Source organism: Lonchura striata, chromosome 3 (assembly GCF_050655825.1).
Source record: "Lonchura striata isolate lonStrDom1 chromosome 3, ASM5065582v1, whole genome shotgun sequence".
In the NCBI taxonomy this organism is placed as follows: Eukaryota; Metazoa; Chordata; class Aves; order Passeriformes; family Estrildidae; genus Lonchura; species Lonchura striata.
In genome coordinates, this window is record NC_140705.1 from 108,254,463 (window position 1) to 108,276,489 (window position 22,027).

At 34.5% G+C, this 22,027-nt stretch overlaps 1 protein-coding gene across 4 annotated transcripts in view; it reads right to left on the minus strand.

The window, feature by feature from the left end:
• BABAM2 (BRISC and BRCA1 A complex member 2) overlaps positions 1-22,027 on the minus strand; it is a 159,432-nt gene that overhangs the window by 88,313 nt on the left and 49,092 nt on the right. For all 4 annotated transcript variants that reach the window (XR_014954520.1, XM_021552247.3, XM_085577208.1 and 1 more), the window contains one exon: positions 18,263-18,337. Coding sequence is in view for 3 of the 4 variants with exons in the window: in XM_021552247.3 (XP_021407922.1) it covers positions 18,263-18,337 (75 nt within the window). In the remaining variant the exon portion in view is untranslated. The remainder of the gene's footprint in view (positions 1-18,262; positions 18,338-22,027) is intronic.

A 22,027-nucleotide genomic window follows, 5' to 3' on the forward strand; every position in this document is an offset into this window, starting at 1 on the left:
TTATCCAGAACAATGAATGGAACCACAACTACAATGTCATGACATTGTAGACAAGTCACATAATGCACTGACTCCTCAAAAATTTTTCAACACTTCAGTATATCAACTTTATATATTCTGTGATGCTTGTGTTAAACTATGTCAGCTAAAAAAAAAAAGGTTTATTCTTAGCAGAATATGAACATTCCAAGTGACTTAAACCTGTTGTTTAATCTAGCATAGTGAAATTATTGTTAATGCCAGGTCCAATAGGAGATCCTTTTTCTTGGCTGTAATTCTGGAGGGACCTTAGGTAATGGAATCAAAAGCTTGGGCTTTAAACAAGTACTGGCACAAACCTAGCTGCAGTAACCAGAGCAACCTTAAGCACTGTTGTAGTTACCTGGTGTCAGCTCAACAGACTATCTTTTTTTGAGCCTCAGGCAGTTGGTGAATATATATCTTTGCATTAATTCCCAGTTAAAGTTGATTTTAATTACATAAACTTGGGATGTTCTAGTCCTCACCACAAATGATGTGCAGTATTATTCTAACAAAGAAGTTCAGTAGAAATTTGCCAACTCTGATAAAATCCTTGTTAGTGGATATCACAAATAAAGTAACTGCTGATCTTCAATTTTACTTGTATTATAAATTATGTCACTTTATGTATTTTGAATTGCTGAAAAGTTTCTGTCTTCACATTTTATCAAGGCCTAACTTTTTTATTTTATTTACACAAGGGAAGTTAAATACCTTCCACATTTTAGCACCTAAAAAAGTAATGAAATAAGCTCTGAGGGTACCCAGCTCTGATACTGAGTTATTTTCATTAATTATTAAAGCTCAAAAAGAAAGGTAACAAACTTCTGACACTATTACCAACAGTAACTTAGTCATGCTAAGACTGATCTGCCTCAGACCTACAGCATTGTTCTGCTGTCTGAAGGACAGCACTGAGCCTATAATCAGAAAATAAACAGGTCTTAGAAAACATATATCCTCTACAGGCATATAAAAACTCCAAGGACTTTGCAAAGAATACTCCAGGTAAGATTAAAATACCTTCCAATACTGCCTCTTGAAGTCAAGATATCTTATTTGTTATTTTCACTTGACTAAATGAACAAACCTTTTAATTAAATAAATTCCATATAAGGAGGGTTTTGTTCCCATTGACATACTGGGGGCCAAGCAGGTTCCAGCACAGTTCAGAGAAGGCAAGAAAAAAGATGAAAGCCACTCTCTTCAAAAGTGCATGAAATACTGTGGCACTAATCAATCAGACTTCTGTGTTGAGCACACTTAGCTAATACAGAGATGACAATGTCAGGTTTTGCATTCTTGTCTGAACTGATGCTGAAGCCATCAGAATTCCTGACACTGCTAACAGCCACCTCAGCACTGGGAATAGCAATGGTATCATAATAAAATTTCAACATTGAGTTTCTTTTAGAAAGTGCTGTCTTCTTCATAGGGTAGCCAGAGGAGGCATGAGGCCATTCCTAAACTCAATTTTGGTTTGATCAACCTGACACCACAATAACTTGAGCTGTCATTTACACCTAAAGATCTGAATGCTCACTTGTCAATGTCAGCAGGAAGAGAATGACACCTAAGTCTCACCACTGAAAGCTTACTTCATGCTAAATTAATTTGATGACATTGCTCACGTGGAGAGACTTGAATATAATTTCCACTGTCTTCTAGTTCATTTTGACATATTGAACTGACATTAAACAATTTAAATAAAGCCAGCACAAAAGCATTTGGAAGGTACTTATTATTCAAAATATCTCTAGTCTTGAATTTATACATACATACACTGTAAGTTAACAGTAGCAATTGAAACTATTACTTTAAAAGGACTAAAACAGTATTTAAAAGATAACCTATGACTAAAAAAAAAAAATTAAAACAGTAATTAAAAACCTTTTCAGTTTGTTTGAAATTAATAAATTCGCTCATTTCATCTATACCTCCAACACTGCTGTATCAAAGGACATTATTTGAAGACTTAAAGCATGTACTGAATGACAGCTCCTTAAATTGCATAAAGTTCAACCATGACAAACAAATACTAAAATGGATAAAGGTTAGCACACAGAATAGCTTGTACTCACCTATTAATAAATACTGTATTAAATTTAGCTTGACAGCCACAGCTAAATTAGCAGATGAAGTAATTATTGTATTTGATACTCCATGGCTTAAAAATCACAATTACTAGAATCTATTTTTGGTCTGTCACTACCTTACTCTAGCAAAAGTTCATATACCAGTTTCCCAATTTAAAAATGTGAGATTAATACATCTTAACAGTGATGTTACAGGGCTTCAGTCAGTATTTCAAAACCTTTTGATTCTGACTGCAAAGTTCTCCATCAATGCTGCAGAAAGGAAACTTATTAATCTTAATTCCTTTAACTGCCACCAACTGCCTTGTGAACAAGAAAAAACTTTCAAGTTGCAGAAGCATTTCCAGTATCAGAAAACTATCACTGGCAACATAAAATTCTTTTAATAGAAAAAGAATGAAAGAGTAATTCATTCGATGAGCCAAATTTCAGCCTGATGCTTTTATAGGAATAATAAATCTCTAAAACTAGGATTCATAATATTGATGCAGAAATTCTGAGACAAACTCAAAACTATTAATGGTGCAAAAGACACCACTTCAAATGCTTTTACCTGTCTGAACGAGTTTTGCTGCTTTGACACACCTACAATTCTTGTATATATTTATCCCTCAGAAACACAGAACAAGCACATAACACAAAGAGGCCTTTATATATAATGCCATATAATTACCCTTTACATTTCATATGGTTTGAAAATCTGTGTTTATGAATATAGTTCTGTGATCATGATCCTGTTGACTTCAATGAGGGCAGAGTCCACCTCATGGAATAAAAACACAGTTGTCTCTTGACTGGCCTGAGCTGCACCAATTGGGCCAATTAGACCAGCCCGTCTATAAAGGTATCCGAAATATTTGTTTTTTAAAAATTGCATGCAACTAGTTTCATAACAGGAGACATAACACTTCTTGCCTTGATCACTTTCCAGCATCATAAACCTCTGCCTTTTTTTCTAACACAAACACAGGGAAGTGAAACTACCAGCTAGTCCTTTCCCATAACATGAAATATAATGAAAATTTCTTTGAAAAACAGGGAAGAAAACCCACCAACCACGAGGTATACACCTGCTCTTCACTAAAGCGAAAACTCTAGTTTAAACCTAGAAATCAACTCTTTTTCAGGACAGTTGGGTACGTCAGTGATTTGCTTCCAAATGCAAGTGACTTTTTCTCATTAGTGACTAATCAGTTACTCTCTGTAACTGTAATATTGTTTTCAATATTTATCTAAGAAAAACTGAGAATCTAGATTTAGCAAAGCCACACCAACCTTCCAAAAACTAATATGACAATTTTAATTCCATACTGTGTAATTATCTATAAATATATTGTTTTGTAGGTTTTATTGATCAAAATCTATGTTTTACATCTCGTATTTGTACCATATCTAACTTTCAACAAAACACATTGCAATGTGTTTTGTTGAAAGTTAGATATGGCACAAATACGAGATGTAAAACAGGAAGAATACAATAGAAAGAAGTAAACTCTACTCTCATTGTTCTAGTTCTTTACAGAAAATAATAAAAAAAAAAACCAAGAAAAAAATTATTCCTTGTACTGCTCTGAAAATACAAGCACACATTAAGCATAAGTTCATTTACTGAAAAGTTGTCTACCTGCTTTTCAGCATGTAAATGCTTCCAAACCACTGAATAGCTGTGCAACCAATAATTTGTTGTAGAAAGAAATTTAAGACTGCAGTAAGAATCAAAACATTGTATCCATTTGGAACTGTATGCCACTAATAAGTTTTAAATATTTGCCGTTTGTTTTATATAGGAAAACCCAAGAAATTATGTGACTTGCCCTCTCAGCATCAAAATGAATCTCTTTAAGAATCTCAGTGGAAACAAAAAATATAAATATTGTTCTTCCTGATCCTTCATGTTGATAATCTCACAGTGACACAAGGAAAGAGAAGACCCTGATGATCACTCCAAGGCTCTAAAGATATTTGGTAATATATAAAACTATGTATTTGTAATATACCAACCTGTGCACCACCCATGGACAGGGATGCAAAGAGCACATATTGTCCTCTTTTTGTGCCCAACAGTTTTGGTCACTTAAAGGTGAGTTTGAGAATTTTGGCATTACTGCTACACTTAAAAAGGAAATATACTGTTAAAAATGGAATGCAAGTTGAAAAATAGTGCCTATTTACTTTTGAACTTATTTTATGATTTCAAAATCTTAAAATAAAATGTATCATTTTCCCACCCTAGATATCAATGCCCAGTAATTTGTCATCATTCTCAAAAGAAAAACAAAACATATTGAAAAACAATAAATAAACATTTTGCTATCAGTTATGTTTGCACACAACCAGGTTAGAAATGCATTGAAAAACTCTTATCTTCATATGTTAATTCTTGGAACACACACATCATCAAGTGCTTTTACTTTTTCTTCATTTTACAGGCAAGTTTCTAAACAAACGCAATTGATAACAGTCTCTAACTGTGGTGGGAAAAGAGATGATAAAAGAAATCAGATCCAGTATCGAGAGAAGAATTTACACAAATAGAAGAAATATAAGTAGTTGTCTAAAAATTAACTTTTTATGTTTATGGTAGAAAAATTTGAGTTTTAAATCGAATAGTCATTTAAAGCTAAATCTTTATCAGCAACATTTATCAGACTACTTCCTCCCCTGCCAACAAATTTTTTTTTTCAGACACAGTATTTCTTCATGTGCTATTTAGAGGGAAATACTTCTCTGCAATAAAAATTCCTTCTGTATTTTTTTTCACTCCCTTCCAACTTATACCAAACAAGAAAGCATAACAGACATCCTTTTATGGTTAAAAAGATCCTGACCAAGGTTCTTAATGTTCTTGGACAAGCAATGCCCACATTACCACAACACTTTCTTGACTTAACACAGTTTGAAGATGAGGATGATGCTTTACATGCTCCAGGCTGAACAGATTTGTTAGGAAGACATGTCCTGACAGATATGCTTAAGAGAATAAGGCCATTGATTAATCAAGAAAGGAGTCCATTAAAATAATGGAATTAATATATTTGTAGATGGTTACTTAACAGGACACTGTCAAGGTATTTTTGTCAATTTTTGAATATTCCCTTCTCAATCAGCATTAATACATGCTTGGCTACATATCTGCCTAGCTTTCTGTGTGTTAGAAGCTGGATTGCAATTAATGGCTGCATTAAAAGAAAAAAAAAATGGAAACAGTCCCAAACTAATAATTTACATGAAGTGATAAATTAAGCATTTGCAAATACTTTGTTTTCTGTGCTATAGTTTTGCAAAGATCTGAACACCATCACGCACAGGAGAAACAAATAAATATCTGGAGACAATACTGTAAAAGTTTCAAAATAGTGTTTTTAAAAGTTTACATGCAGTAAGCTTCCAAAATATTAATCCAAGAATATTTTTCATTGTATTGTTCAAAAAATACAAAATTAGAACACAAAGATAAAGAGATAAGACACTTTTCCAGTCTTTCTCTGTGATTCAAAAAACACTAATGTTTTGTACAGCTGTAAATATCTTAATTGAAAGTATGTTCCAGAATTGTCTTAATATGGTAATGCAGGGACTATTCATCTTTCTCTATAAATTCAGACTCTTGTTTTTTCTGTCCAACCCCAAAATAGCTTTTGCATATTCAATGAGCAATTAACAGTCTTCATACTGAAAACTAATTATTGATTCTTTTAGCTTACATTTAAGGAGAGATTTCCTTCACAATAACAGTGACGATAAACTCAGTGAAAGAAGAAGACAATCAGCTGCACCATGATCTACCACAAATGTCCCCAAATGGATCACTTGACTAAAGATTTAAACTGTATAATGGCTTAGAAGGGCATTCCCAAATTGTCTGAAACAACACTGATAATCAGATGATTAAGCTGCAGGAAGGAGTTTACAAACAAATTCCACTGAATGCCTTGGTGCTAAGCAAGTGTAAATACTCTAATTGTGCATTCATCCCACTTGAGCCAAGTTGTTCTAAAACTTTCTGGATGATGAAAAGATTTTGAATGTCTCAAGTTTTTCATTCTAGTGTAGACATACTGTAACATTTTTTTTCTCTTAGTTTCGTTTCAGATTCAGTGCATATGTAACCACTCTTTTCAGACACTTCCCCACTCTCTTCACTCCTTTCCCTGACCTGTTTCTAGTCTCAAAAGATAATTAAGTTCATAGAAGCTCTATGGAGATCAGCAGGCAGGTAGAGGAGAGACACAACTGGTTATTCCACCAAATACTGTGACAGGTCAATTCAGTTTGCTATGAAAGGCAGCAAAAGTGGGGGGAAAGAGTGAAAACACTCCTCATCTTTTCACTTGATAAATCCTACACAGGACACATGGGAGAACAATAACAGCATAGTGCAGCGATTCAAGATGAGGGATTAAACCTGTGTGAAATGAAGCTTCACTATTTCTACTGCTCACAAATGTGGTGATTTTACTAAAAAACGACATCTGTATGTGCCAAAAAACTGCTCTAGAAGAGGCATCCTGCTAAGCACACTCATGTTCTGTCTTGATGAAGAGCATTGCAAAATTAATTGTATTTCTTTTTTCAAATCCCATTTACACAGATCACTATTAGAATTTTCCAAGTTCCTGGGAATGCATCCTTCCAAACTTATGAGACTGCAATTTTTTCAATCTTACATGGATCTCCACTTCTTAATTGGCTTTGAATGACTCTCAGTTCTTTTCTATTAAATTCTCTCTTTGTGCTATATCTTTTATACTTAGTATTGAAGGACTATATTAACATAATTCTTACTCATACACAGTTACTCACCTCCTTGTAACAGTGATAACATTTCTGTATCAGTGGCACATAACTTTCTACACCATTTTTCCAGGAGGGATAAGTTTATTCAGCTATAGTTACAAAATTCATAAATAAAGAAGCCAAGAGAAAGTAATTCTGCATACTGCAATGCTGCCTCACATGAGTCAGAGAAATAATACATGCCTCCAAGTTGCTTTAATAGGTATAGTCTCCTAAATGTGATACTATCATTGCCTGAAGGTCTGTAAACGGGCCTGCAGTTTGATCACACATCTTTTCAAGAAGGAGCTGGCAACATGTGGTAAACAGCAACAACAACAACAAAAAAAGAAACAAAGAGAATATTTTAGCTATTAAGTTGCTGCCATACAGTAAAACTGATGCTGCAAGAACACAGTCGTAAATGCCAGTCTTGTTTATTACAAATTCAGTTTCACAGCTTCTTATGAAACATTTGCTATTGCATCAAGAGAATCTCTCCGGTAATTTCATTTCAACATTTCTTTTGTTTTAAAAAAGCTCATAAAACACTCAGTCCTAAAGCACTGTATTATTAACACCTCAGTCTTCTATTTCTACCAAGCAAGTAATATCCACCTATAATTTACACATCTTGAAATAAAGTTTCAATAATTTCTAATTTCTGATTTTATATTTAAAAAACCCTAAAACTTCAAAAGGCACCGTGTAAAAAGGAATATTAATACAAGAGAAACTGCTCTTCTGTTCAGTAGCTCTAGTGCAGTCAATGTTAATTACACAAAACAAAGCCCAGAAATTACTGCCATTTAACAGCCTTTTATTGACACTGTCAAAATAAATGATATGCATAAAATGAAATGGATACACAAAGAACTACATTTTACCTAGAAAGGTAAGTGTTGTAAAGGAAGATGAAACACAGCTTTAAGAATATAAAATTAAAATTGTATTTTAGTTTAAATATTTCTCATACAGACTGCAAGTCAGATTGCATGTACTCTCATCTCTGTTCTGCCATTTATTTGCTGTTCAATTTTTTTAAAAATAAGTGAAAGAGTTGCAGTGCTTTTCTTTCATGCAGAACACAGCTCAGTTCTGTGAGCTTTAGAAAGAAGATGTAATTGAGGTAAGTATCTTCAGCCATACAGTTATTGTCCAGATATGAAGAGGTGCCCAAAATCACCTTAAGACACTCAAGAATACTCAAGAATGTTATAATGGCACAACAGTAAGAACCCATAATAGTGGAAAAATGGCCTAGGAGAAAATTCTCCAGCATCTCTGAAGTCACACAACTCTTTCTCTTGACAGGAATGGATTGTTTTCCTTGAAGAGAAGTGTGTCAAAATGAACAGAAGTTAAATGACTGCTAATTTTACCAGTGATGAGTTGTGAAGGTTATAGACAGCAGGGAGAGGAAGAACACTGCTCTGGTTAAAGCCTTGGACAACTCTACTCACAGCTCAGGATTCCCCTGTGAATTTGCATATACCTAGGTCATGTTTCAAGTCCTGTCCGAAACACAGATGTTTTTTATATGTCACAACTCCTATGAAAAATATATTAAATTAGAACTTGTGAGATGTTCAGTTACTAACTTCATCTAATTTATGTAGGGAGAAAAAGCAACAATACCTACATGTATATCAAAATGGGAACCTGGGTATAATTTGACCTATATTTCAAGAGCTTATCTAATCACTTAAAAATAGTAAAATGAAAATTAAATAAGATTTATTACTTAGAAGAAGTAATGAGTCTTGGTGAAATGAGATAGAATTAATGATTTTTATCTAGGACACACATTATAAATGCTGAACAATGAAAATAATAATTTGGAATGAGCGTGTTTATTCTTTGTTAACCAACACATTATCCTCAGGGTTTTGCAAATGAATCACTGATTATTTACATACCATCAGTCAGTCATCAGTTTTAGTCAAGCCATCAGTCATATTTGTCTAACATTTTTCTACACCAGAAAAGATGTTACAGTAAAACATAGAATATCTGATATCTCCAAATACAAACACATTTTGATATATTAAAAGCATATATATTTCAGTAGTTTATTACTTGAGACAGCTACAAAAGCAATTAATTAAAATGACAAAATATGGCAAGAGATGGAACAGCATGATCAGTTTAACTCTATTTCCCTATTTTCCTTCACCAGAAGGACTTTCTAATGGTATTATATGGATATACTTAAGTACTATATACGCACTCTAGACAGTTCATTACACAACTCAAAACCAACATTTAATTCATGGACATGTTTTTGCCCAAATTTTGATGTACTGGTAACCTGTTAAGGCGCAAGGAGTGCACCTAATTGCACCCACTGAAGCCAAACTAATGCTCCTCCCCACTGCCCCTTCTCTCCCATGGATGTGCTGTTTGCAAAGATTACAGGTCCCAGCACATGAAAGACATACAAGTTCTAGCATGAACACATAAACTCTTAAAACAGCAACAGAGAGTCAAGAAGTCTAAGTTTTACTTGCTGTTCTTACACTGTCTCACTGAGATGCTGCTGGACAAGGCAGATTTTCCTTTAGCCTTCTCCATCTAAAGAAAATGCCTACATACACCTTCTGTATACAAGCAACTACCTTCCTAAAGAGAAGTTACTATAGAAATTAAAAGATTTAAGGAACATGACACACTATTAGCTAGTAACTGGTAGACAAAATGCTGTGCATTTTTTGGTAGCATGGAAGAAAAACAGCAGAACATCCTATTTCTTTTGTTTTTACTTTATGTTTTATGGTATTATGATTAATGACATTGCCACTATCAATTAGACAAAAATAAAAGTGATGGATCAGTCAACCTCAATATGCTTACTGCTGAGAGTAATTGTTTCAATGTTAAAACTTTAATTTTTTTATTTTTATTTTTTCTTAAACCTCTAAACCCACAAAACCGAGCAAAAGTGAGAAGTGTTACACATGCCACTACATGATTATTTTACATACATATATTTTAAAAAACCCAAACAAATGAAACCTCCTTTTAAGACTGGCAGTCATGAAAGGATTTTGTATATTTAACAAAATTAAAAAATTACTAATGCAAATCACAGCATTCAAACCAAGCATGACTAAAAATCATATGAAATCACCATACAGATGCACATTCAAGTTAATACTATTCCTTCTTAAGAAGACATAGTCCACTAAGCTGAAAGCCAGAATAAAAGAACCCCAGAACATTAAACCAACCCAGTCCTTATAACAGCAACTGGCACTTTTATAAACAAAATTTACATTAAAATGTCAATATATGAGCTGCTGTAGGATTTAAGCCTTAGAAAAACACCCAGTACCAGAAAGGTACTGTGGGCTCAGCATGGAATCATCCTTCAGAAAATCATGCTATCATGCTTTATGCACTTCTGTATTTGCAGATACAGATTTGCTGGTTCATGAGTTTTACAGATTATTTGCTACATTCAAAATCTATGCTCAACAACTTTACAAATATTTTTTTTCCTTCAAGAAGAAACAGCAGTGTAGAATGAATGCAAGAGTTTTAAAAATATGTATTTCCAAGACCCACTTTCCAGATTAAGACACTGTACATTGCTTGTTCTACATATTACGGGCAGACCATGACAGATAAAACAAGCACCATCATTATGTAATAATCTGCAATTATTTTTATGGCTATTGAATTCCATTCTCCTTATGCAATGCATAAAATGCAAATGTAAAGCAATAGTACAAATTACAAGCCCTAACAAGGCAGTAAATCTGAACCAAGTCACGCAACATAACATGTCTATAAACTTTCCCACCAGATGCAAAAAAGCCTTTCAAAAGCTGCTCTTTTAAACTTATTTTTCTTTATTTTTAAAAATAAAATTAATGAAAATCCCCCTATCTCTAGGCACATCTGAATAACAAATTAATAGTCCTACAAAATTTGAGGAGATTTCACAGAAATCAAGATGTATATTGTAAGATTTATCAGTAGATGTGGTGGTCCTTTCCTTTACTATTGCATTATAAAAATAAAATGTTTCAAAATAAAAGATCTGTCATCAGAAATACAGTTGATTGGAGACTATGATTCATATTAAGATCATAACCTATAAAAATCATCAGCTGTGCAGAATGAGCTGTTCCAGTTGACAGATCTTATTAACAAAATCTTCCAATAAATTACAGAAAACGCTGATTTTAAAAAATTGCTTTTGGTTTTCAGCATATGGAGCTTAAGGTGCTCCAGACACTAACATATTTTATGTGGTTTTAGTCACTAGATGCTACAAAGAAGTCATCTTGTTCTGGAAAAGCTGTACTAATATGTTTAGTGAGAGTGAAGGGAATTTTTTTCCCCAGAATTCAAATATAACATGTTTTGATCATGAAGTACACTTTCATATAGCTTCGCTTCCCTTGGTTTGTGGGCTGAAGATATTAAGAACAAAATCATGAAAGGATGACTAATTAAATCATAGTGTCTGTAAGTATTTCTGCAGCTTCACTGAACTAAAGCAGTTATCACTTTACTCTTAAGCTCTCCAACACCAGAATCAGTAGATTCTGTGAAAGAACAAGAGGTGACCAATTCTGAAAAACTCTGTGAGGGTCAATAATATGATATGACTACAATGGTATGACCAGCCAAGAAGCACAGTACAATGGAATATGAAAGATCTTATACATTTTTACCTATAGTAACAAGTGAAACATCTTGCAAAATGAAAAACCAAAACAAAATCCCCAAACATTCATGGCTGACAGATCCTATGTTTTTTAAGCTGTAATGAAAACTAGACACTCAAAATATTTCAGCACCAAAAAAAGTCTAGTTTTCTGATTCTACAACGTTTAAACTACCAGAAATGTTTCATGACATGAAGGCATTTTTTTCCCTCCCCATGTTATTTTTGACCTCAGTCAACATGTAAGGTTCAGTGCATGGAGATTTTCCTGCTTCTGGCACTGGGCTGCTACTCTGACAATGGTCAATGTACTGAGCTCAAGGAGCACTTCCTCATGGATACTTTGCTGTTATTTTCAGTGGAAAACATTGGCTAGCAAAAATAAACTGCAGATTACTGGGCACAGGCTAAAGTGAAAACTCTGTAAGAGGCAAGCATCAATGTCATCTATACTGATGTCTTCTGCACACACAGCTTACATTTATTTTCCCAGCCTCTAGATCATGCAATTTACTGTCTTCAGGTGCTACAAATGCTACTGTTTCAAATACTGCCAGTACTAACTTGCAGAAAACTATTTCTAATCTAAAATCTCAATAGCTCATTATAATTGTATGTTATAAAGTTTGCCTTCATTAACAGAAGAAGCCTAGACAATCTTTGATGATCCATTATTCTGTTTAAGTAAGTTAATGCAAGTATAGTAATCAATCAGGTAAATATCATACTGTCATCTACTTTTAAAATATAAACTATTTGCTCCAAATGCTTGCATACATCTCAAGATAAGGAATACTTTATGGAATGAAATCCAGGAAGTTAACTTTATGCCTTCGTCACAAAGTCTTAAGTAGTATAATATTAACAGCAATCTAAATTAGCCTAAAAGATCTCTATGCAAAGCATTAGATTATTGTGAATTATGAGGACTACATATTATTTCAGGATTATCTGTCAGTCTTATAAACTTCCAGTTTTGCTATTGATAAAAGAGGTAAAATGACACCAGGCACCACAGACCTGACAAGCTTCACATGGCATGCAGGTCCATCATTCTATCCAATACAACATAAATATATTTTGGAAGATAGTCAAATAGAATATGCTGCATAACATTCTGCACTCTTTTGAGAGGTAGCTGCCTGGCACAGACTAAAACAGTCTAGTGCAAAAAGATCAAGTCAGATCTGAACTCCACATCATTCTAACCACTGTTGTGACCACACTACACATCGGGTTTTATTTAGCTCCAAACAAAATCAATGAAGTCTAAAAGCAAAATAAAATATTATTATTTCTCAGAATATTTAGCTCGGTTTTTTTAAACTTCATTAGAACTTCATATGAGTGTATTTGTTTTGGTATTTGCAGCAATTTAATACAAACCTTAAATGCTGTCAAAAGAATCAAACTGCTAAAGCACAACAGTAAAGAAATTGGCCTGTAAAAATATCTCATTTGACCCTGCATATTATATTTTTGTTTGTTCCGTGTTACAGTTAATTATTCAAACATAGACAAATATAGTAGTCTTTTCACAGTCCCTGGAATTTGGTCTACATTGTAAACAAAAGTTGCAGTGAAGTCTTTCAAGAGACTTCCAAATGATGAAATCAGACTAAGGGAAAAAAACCACCAATACATTCTTATCTTTCAATTTGAACTTGAGTATAAACCTCTTCCATTGACAGTCTTACACACAACTGTTTGGCCCCTGGCAATGTGTCTAGACAATGTCTGTTATTTATTTCAGTTTTAAAAGATATGCACTAAATACAATGGTCATCAAAAAAAAAAAAAAAAAGCATCTAAAGAAACAGGTCTGTGTTGTGTATTTCCTTTACGCTTCAATACTGACAAATTATTGGAAGGCTTCTGGTCACAGCATCATAGCTAAAATAGTCCTGATATTAACTATGTGCTGGAGCTCAACAAGCAGGTACATACACATAGGAAATGAGTACTTAAAAAGTTGCATACAAGAAGGTGGTGTTATTCAGGGAACATTTTACTTAGTCAAAACATTAAAAATCCCCATGGAAATAGGAAGAAAAACACCTAAATGTCTTGTTTTTAACAGCATCACTGACAATACACTCTGAAATTCACTGATACTGTGCAAGCATGCTACAGTCACATAAACAAGTACAATTTGCAAATTACTGAGCCAGAGGTTTTTAATGATGTCATTATGATTACATATGTGCCCCTAGCTGACAAAATCTACCAAGAAAGAAACAAAACTACACAGAATGAATGTACCTAGGTAGCCAAGAAGGTCCATGGCATCCTGACTTGTATCAGCAATAGCGTGGCCAGCAGAATCAGGGCAGTGACCGTAGCCTTGTACTCGGCACTGGTGAGGCCACATCTCCAGTCTTTTGATGAGTGAAGAAGGCATCTGGGGTTGCTTAGGATGGAGAATTTGAGACTCAAGGAGGACCCTTATCTCTCTCTGCAAACACCTGAAAGGAGGTTGTAATGACGTGGGGGTCAGACCCTTTTCCCAGGTAACAATAACAGGAGAAGAGGAAATGGCCTCAAGTTGCACCAGAGGAGGTTTAGATTAGATACATGGAAAAATTTGTTCACAGAAAGAGTGATCAGGCACTGGAACTGACTGCCCAGAGAAGTGATGGAGTCACCACCTCTGGAAATGTTAATTTGATGTGTAGATGGGACACTTAGGGATGGGCATGGGTTAATAGTGGACTTGGACTTGGGATAATGGTTTGACTTCATGATCTTAAAAGTCTTTTCTAACCTAAAAAATTCTATGAAAATTTTAAAGAGGTATTTTAGATGTTGAGCCTATTACCTATTTTATTACTGTGGCATACACGGTATCTGTAAAGAGGCAGAAATGCAAACTAGAGACTGACTCTCAAAATGAGTATGTATGGTGAAGACTTCCCTTTGTAAAATACTGTGGAGAAAATGAAAAATGCTGCAACCAACAGAAAATAATTTAATTTGAAATGAACATGCTGATTAAAAATCCAACTGCATAAAAAGGCAAAGGAAAAGTATACATGGATTTTCCTGAGCCAAAGCCTCATTCTTTTCAAATAAGAGAACCTTAATGAAAGATTTATCATAATAAATTTTGCAGTAGTTTGAGCCATCAGCTTGATTCTGCGGCTGTTCAACACAAAGTTTTCACTTAAATGGATTTGCATAAGAGAACCATTTGAAAATGGATACAAAGGTCCACATTCAATTAAAACCTTTGCATTAAAGTATAACTTTCTAAAAGAAAGTATAATGAATGTGCTTTTTAAGTGTAAGCCAACATTTCTTTTAGAACAGCTCTTTAGCATAGAAAATACACAATATTTTTTCTTTCAAATGTAAAGGAATATGGCAAGAGAAGTTATGAAGAGAGATTTATCTGCTGCAGGCATTATAACAGGTATTATGTTTCCAACTAAATAAAATCTGAAGAATTTTTACTAGAATAACTGAAGAAATTTTGCTACAACTTTAGATTTTAAAGGAAGAAAGTGTACTCTGCATTGTGCTTTTGATTACCCTTAGTATTCTTAATATACTCATCTATTTTACTTGAAATGTATACACACTTAAACTCAATTGTAAATTTAGTGCTACAAATAACTTTGAAATAACCTGGCAAATTCACCTCTCCAGGCCATAACAATCCAACTTATGCTACACCTCCAAACTTTTATTCTTTATAGGAAAAGTACTTCTCACCACAATCAGTACAAAGTTGACAGAATAATATCTTATGATTCCAGAGTGTATTCTCAACAACCCCAAAGATTTTGTAACATTGCATACTTATCTCACAGCTTACATTGTATCATAAACCAGAACTCAGGTTCTACGAAATTTTACTGTCATGCTTGTAGTGTGATTACCTACTGACAACAACAAAAACTTCAGAAGAGCATTAGAAATCACTGGGATACTAGGGGTGCTTGATTAGGCAAAAATAATGGTCTTTAATATTTCACCAGATTTTAATACAAGTAGTATTAATTAAATATAAAAAAGAAGATGTCAGAGAAAGCATAACATGTTTGAACTTTGCAAATCATTACAGAGAAGCTACTATATTACACTATAAGATTGGCTACAGACTAGAATGCAATTCAATCACATTAAATTCTGCAGTAAAACATTAAGCTGTTAATACACTAACAGCCTTCAATTACTGATTGCTCTTCCACCTTTCAGAGTAATATATTAACAATTATTTCCACTGCATCAATAAACGCTTTATTAACCTTGTACCACAATCCAGCAGGTAGCATTGAAACCAGCATAACTAGCAGCCATGATGGAAATAAACTATTTTAATGCAGTACATTAAGGGTCTATTTATATCAAAAGTCTCATCCATGAAAAACACATGGACAACTTAAAAAAAAATCTTTTTTGTTTAATAGGTCTTTTACTAATTTGGAGTAGTCAGATTACAATTACTTAAATCACAACAGAGTAGTCCTGATTCTACCTGCTTTTATGATGTTTATGTTGCTGTTACAAGAGATGACATTCTTCTAGCTCAGAGTACATACAGGAAGCTAAAGGCAGAAGGGTGTAAGATCCTGCCTGCTACACAGCACACTCTGTCATAAGCCATGCTGGAGACTAAATCAAGCCATTTTTCTACTGTCAACAAATACTTCTGGAATAAAGCAATATTTCTTCTCCTGTGGCTACTCAGCCAGACTACATGTTACTTTCCTACTACAGTTGCCAGCTTGAACTGTAGCAGCCTGATCAAGAAAACTGAGGATTTCACTAGTACATTGCTCATCAAGAAGGATCTGCTGCTGTAAAAATCCAGGCTATAACATACAAAAACACATTAATTTTACAACCCCAAAGCTAAGACATTAAGATTTCTGAAATATCAAAATAAAGGCAGATTGGGAAACTTTGATTCTGCTACCTGCTCTGTGTGTCTCTTCACCTCACACTACATATGCATGCAAAATAATCATATGCTTTCCTTCAGACTAATGAATTACTCAGTACTCAGGATGAACAAAGCTCCAGGAGGAGCCTTGTGGAGCACTAACGATTTACCCACAGTATACAAACCTTGTTTAGAGAAGATTTTTAGTGAACATGATTGGCAATCACAGTTGGGAGGATATGCTGTCATGCATTAAAATGTTACTCTTCAGAAACAACTGCAGATTCCATCACGGTGTTCCTACATGATGACAGGTATGTAAGTCATATGCCACCTTCCAACCTGAAAGGTTTTCCAGAAACTCCATTCCTGGGAAACTGAGAGGTACAAGACAGCCCTGCAACTGAAGTTATTGGACATATTCCTTCTGCACTTGTCCTGAAACTCTTGACTCATTTAAAATTGTTCCTGAAAAATACAGCACTTGGGAGTTAGGGCAGAATATTATACATTCTCAGTCTTTTTTTTCCTCAGAGTCTTTCAGAAGCAAATCACAGATAGCCTGCAGTCTAGGTAAACTGTTGCTGTGTTGTGTTTAACACCAACATTCCAGAAAAGGCCTTAGCCAACCCTCTTACCTCTGATCAGAAACATACCCATCAAGTGAGAAGAAAAAGTCCAGTGGAAGACAGCAGCTGGGAGAAAGAGCTGCTATTGAAAGTATCTGTATACTTTTGAGAAGCAGCTCATTACTCAAACAGAAAAATCTACAGAAGCTACAAAGATCATAAGATTCCAGTCTCAAACTGCAACCAAAAATTTCAGTCAAGATTATAGTTTGCCTGCCTTTCATGGTTTGTAGCTTGAGACATCTTATTTGGTGAAACACTGAAGACTCACACTTGCAACTGTGATTTAACAATAGTTGAAGACAGTCCTAACAATAAAACGAAGAGGAGGTAATAGAATCCGTGTTGACAATTTCATCTCAACACATTAGTTTTTAAAGATTAAGTAGCTGTTCCTCTTTACAAATATTCAAAAGAAGGCAGACAAACGGTTTAAAGGAAAGATGAATCTTGGCAACATCAACTGACTCAAACCTTGTCTGCAGTGTAAGTTCTGATGCTTCATTCTGACAGTCATGATAAGACAAAAACACTGGATCTCTCACTGCATTCTCTAAATATACTAAAATTGACCTTATGATGGGCTTCCACAGTAGCTGCTTTAAAGAGAGACTGTCCCTGTGCTGTAAAACCCACTAATTTCAATCTCTTCCATGGTGGTAGTTTGTCACAAATTGCTTTTTCTGTTTTTATTTCTCCTCTTAGCAAAGAAATAAATGCTTTTTTATCCCAACTTGCAAAAATACAGTACTACTTTCAAAAGTATCTGGTCAAATTTCTGTTCATTGTGAACAATGAGTAAAATAATCACTGAAACTTTCAGTTCAAGTAACCAGAATTTGCTTTCATTCCCTGTTAAGAAATGGTATATTTAATTTGCTTTTCTGCTTCTACTGTCAAGACTATTGGTACAATGGAGATTGTTCATTAAAAATTCCAACACTGACATGTCATGAAATTCCAGAGACTCATATAAAAGATGTCACTAAAGTAGCACACAAAACAACAGCATGCCCAACATCACCTTTCCAAAACATAATACAATCAGATTTAGAAATGGTGAACTTTCAAACTCTTGGAGAGCAGGAAGGCAGGAAAATCAAACCAATTACTAAAGACATTGCAATAATTCATCCTCTCTCACAAATACTGTCAAATCAGACAGTGACTTTACCTTGAGAAGGTATGTAGGAATATTGCTGAAATCAACAGGCAACTTCAAGAGGAAGCGAGCCGAGAATTCTCCAGTCTGTGGAAAAAAGGTAACATTAATGAGACCTGGTAGCTAAAGGAGAACCACAAACATCCTGAAGACAAAATATTATCCAGAAAAGCATGTAAGAGCTCATAACAAAGAGAAGGGATGAGATTTAAAACAAAATTGCTGAATAGAAGTACTGGAGGGGAGAAAAATAAATTATAGCTTTCACAGGTGTCACATGAAAAAACACCTTAAAAAACATTAACCCTCATTGCCAGTAAGTCAAGAGCAAAAAGTAGTTAGAATAAAACAATGTTCATGACAAAAAATCAGACTATATTTTGTTACACCCTAAATATAGATGTATCTTGGCCGCACTCATTTCCGGACGAAGGTCTGGCGAGAGCTGCAAAGAGCCTGAAAGCAAAGCTAAAAACTTGAGAAATTGATGAGAAAACATATATAAAACAGAAGCATTTTTACAAACACTGCAGATATATGTAAGAGAATTTGTGTTTCAAAAGATGAGCACATATCAAAAGTGTCCTCTGAATAAAGTTAGAGAAAAAGAGTTTAAGTAGAAGGTTCTTAATTTGTCTTCAGAATTATGTAACTCTAAACATCTAGACAACCGTTTACTGAAAATTTGCCAAGTGTCCCATACACATTGCTCTTTTTTACGTATAAAGGGTATGTGAAGGAAATGGAAAGGATTTCCTCTCTGTTTCATACACTTCCTTAAAACCAGACTTTGTCCACCTGGTTATAAAGTAATGAAGTTAACTGGTTTTTAAAAACAAATACCTGCCTGATTTCCTCCATGTTAATTGTTATCTCTGTTTTTTTAGTTCAATATAGTAGCTACATAGCAGCTATATTTGTTTGGTAGGTTGAATTACCAGTAAAGAAAGTGTTAAACATCAGTTTTATGCAATTAATTATAAAAAGTGGGATAATTTGAGACAAGCTAACCAATTTGTCAGTGCCAATCTGATTCTGGGTCTATCTACCAGATATGAACTAGAGATAACTCATTCTACCTTTAAGTCACTAAACAAGAGAAAACAAGATCCAGAATGGAACTGAAATGCTCCCAATGGTACCTTTCAAGTTATATCATTTGCCAAAAGGGTTTGTGTGATGTTGGGCTGTAATTCACCCTTATGCCAGCTAGCTAAGAATTGCCCTCAAAATTTGGCGCTGGTAGTCACAAAAGATATGCAAAGAAATTGCTCATACAAACAACTATGCAACAAAAAGGTAGTGTACATTGAAATCTACCTGTGAAACCTTTCCTAATAACACCACTTGTGAGGAGAAGTACCAACTTCCTGATGCTGCATTACTGATGTATGCAGAAAAATCAACAACTTCTTCTGCATATATAACATGAAAACTGCTATGATGATGGTCAGGGTCCTCACTTCTTATCTGGATTGAAATGAATATTACAAACAGTGCTTCTCCTCTGGACTTTCAAAAAATGCCATACAACATTTGCCATAAAATCCAGAAAATTATTTTTGGTATAATACCAAGTCTGATGAAGTGGGATAGCCACTGAACACATGAATTACCTCTGATCAATGCTGCTCTGATAATCAGCTGCTCCAAAAATTCCAGATCTTTCATATCATTTAATAAAGATAAATTTGCAAACTAGGACTTCCAAAGGCATTCTGGCTGCACAGGGAGCAGCCCCTGTCCATGGTGCTCATCTCCCCTGCCTGAACCAGCTGGATGCAGGCATCAGGTCAAGACAGATGAATTTCTGGCCACAGCCCTGAGCAATTGGGTATTTAATGGGCTCCTGCATCTGCCAATATTCCTCCAACAAGAAGCCACTAAGCTAGATAACATTTTGCTGATTTGTCATATATCTTGGAGACTTGCACTTTAGGAAACTAGAGGCAGTGGAACAAAGGTATAAGAGCAAATTTCTGTTTCATTTTGGGTCAGAGTGATGAATTCAGGCATTCTCTTAAAAGTATTTTTAACTCATGCACCTAAGATGATTGCTTTTATAACACTGTGCAAGGCTCATACTTGATTATCTCAGAAATCTGCTGAATTACTACTACTGCTGAATTGATTCCTGAGAGACAGCAGCAATATGAATTTCAATGACTTCTAGTCAGAGAAGATAAAAGGCCATTTACCTCCTGCTTTCTGGAAAAACAGTCCTATTTTGCTGATCCTTGAGACTAACAAAACAGTTGTAAAGGACAGTAAAGAGAACTACACAAGGCAGTTTCAAAGTTTTGTTTTAGGACACTAGTGAACAAGCCTCTGTCACATATACCAAGCTCACAGAATCTTCAAAACTGTCAAGAGTCTTCTTGACAGAGAATAAAGAAAAAAGCACACACTATGGAAAAATCTATAGCTCTGCTATATGAAAAGGATTTTACTCAAAAAGTATTTAAAATTTATTTTATTTGAATGTTTTAAATTAAAACAGCATTTAAAATGAAAGAAAAGAAAGTTCTCTATTCAGTCACCAAAGACTGAGAAAAGACTGGATGAAATTTCAGAACAGTTCAGAAAGCCTTCTGCACTTCAGTAAACTAGTCTGATTAAATTTAGAAATATAGTAGGTTGTTTAGGATGCAAGCTATGGACAAGAACATCTGTGATTAAGTTAATTTCAATCAAATATTCTGATCTATAAACATAAAAGAGGTCTGAATTTCTTTGATGAAGAAAATTAAATCTGGGTTCAAATAAAAAAAAAACAAACCTAGATGACTTGCCTAAGGAAAAAAAGACCCAAGATGAATGTGTGAGTTGTAAAGTAAACATCCTTGAATCACCTTAATAACTTATGGATAATTGAAGTGATATAATGCTGAATCCTGGACCTTGATAGGAGTGCTGAATTTTCATCCATTTTCAGACTGCAACTGTTTTAGAAGATACAGTTTCTGAAGGTCAGTTTATCTTAATAGTGTGCTATTTCTGAAAGCAAGAGGGCAACAAGTCCATCATAAACACCCTTATGTATTTCCTGACATATCTTACTCCAAACTTCTGAATAAAAATATATCACCAGCAGAAAAAAGCCCTGATTTTTCCAAAGCTTACTCTGTGGCAGAGATTGATTTAAAAAAAACAGTCAATTTACACAGTAACCAAAATGTCTACATTGCCAATGGCCACATCTTGCAAATAGTATACACAGAGTGTTTCTATACAAAATGGCACATTTCCCATGTAGGAACCTGTGACATAACTTCAGGAAACAGATAAGCTAGTTTAATGTCTGACTGTCATATGAAAGCATGGTTACTGCTCTAGCCCATCTTGCCTGCTCTTGCAGAAAATTAGTTGGTTTAGTTTTTCCTCTCCAGTTTTTCCTTTCCCCTCCCAGAACAACTTATTTCAGATTAGACAAATGCAAGAGAGATACTGACAGCTACCAATTAAATCAACTCAATCATAATCTGGAAACACACCCTAATACATCCTACCTCTAAGCAGGCTGGTAGGCTGGCAGAGTGTCATACCAACACTGTTATTCTGCCTCGCAAATCTTCAAAGCTAACTTGAACGTCCACATTTATGTTGTACTGTGCACTCTAAACACAGCACAGGCTTTTCAACAGTTTCAAAGTTTTCACCTATAAACCAGACAAATGAACACCAGGTTCAAAAACAGTTTGCACCTGGAAATCTGGTTAAACCCATGTAATGGCTGGAATAGAGCAATATCCCAAACAGGGAGTATAGAAAATGAGC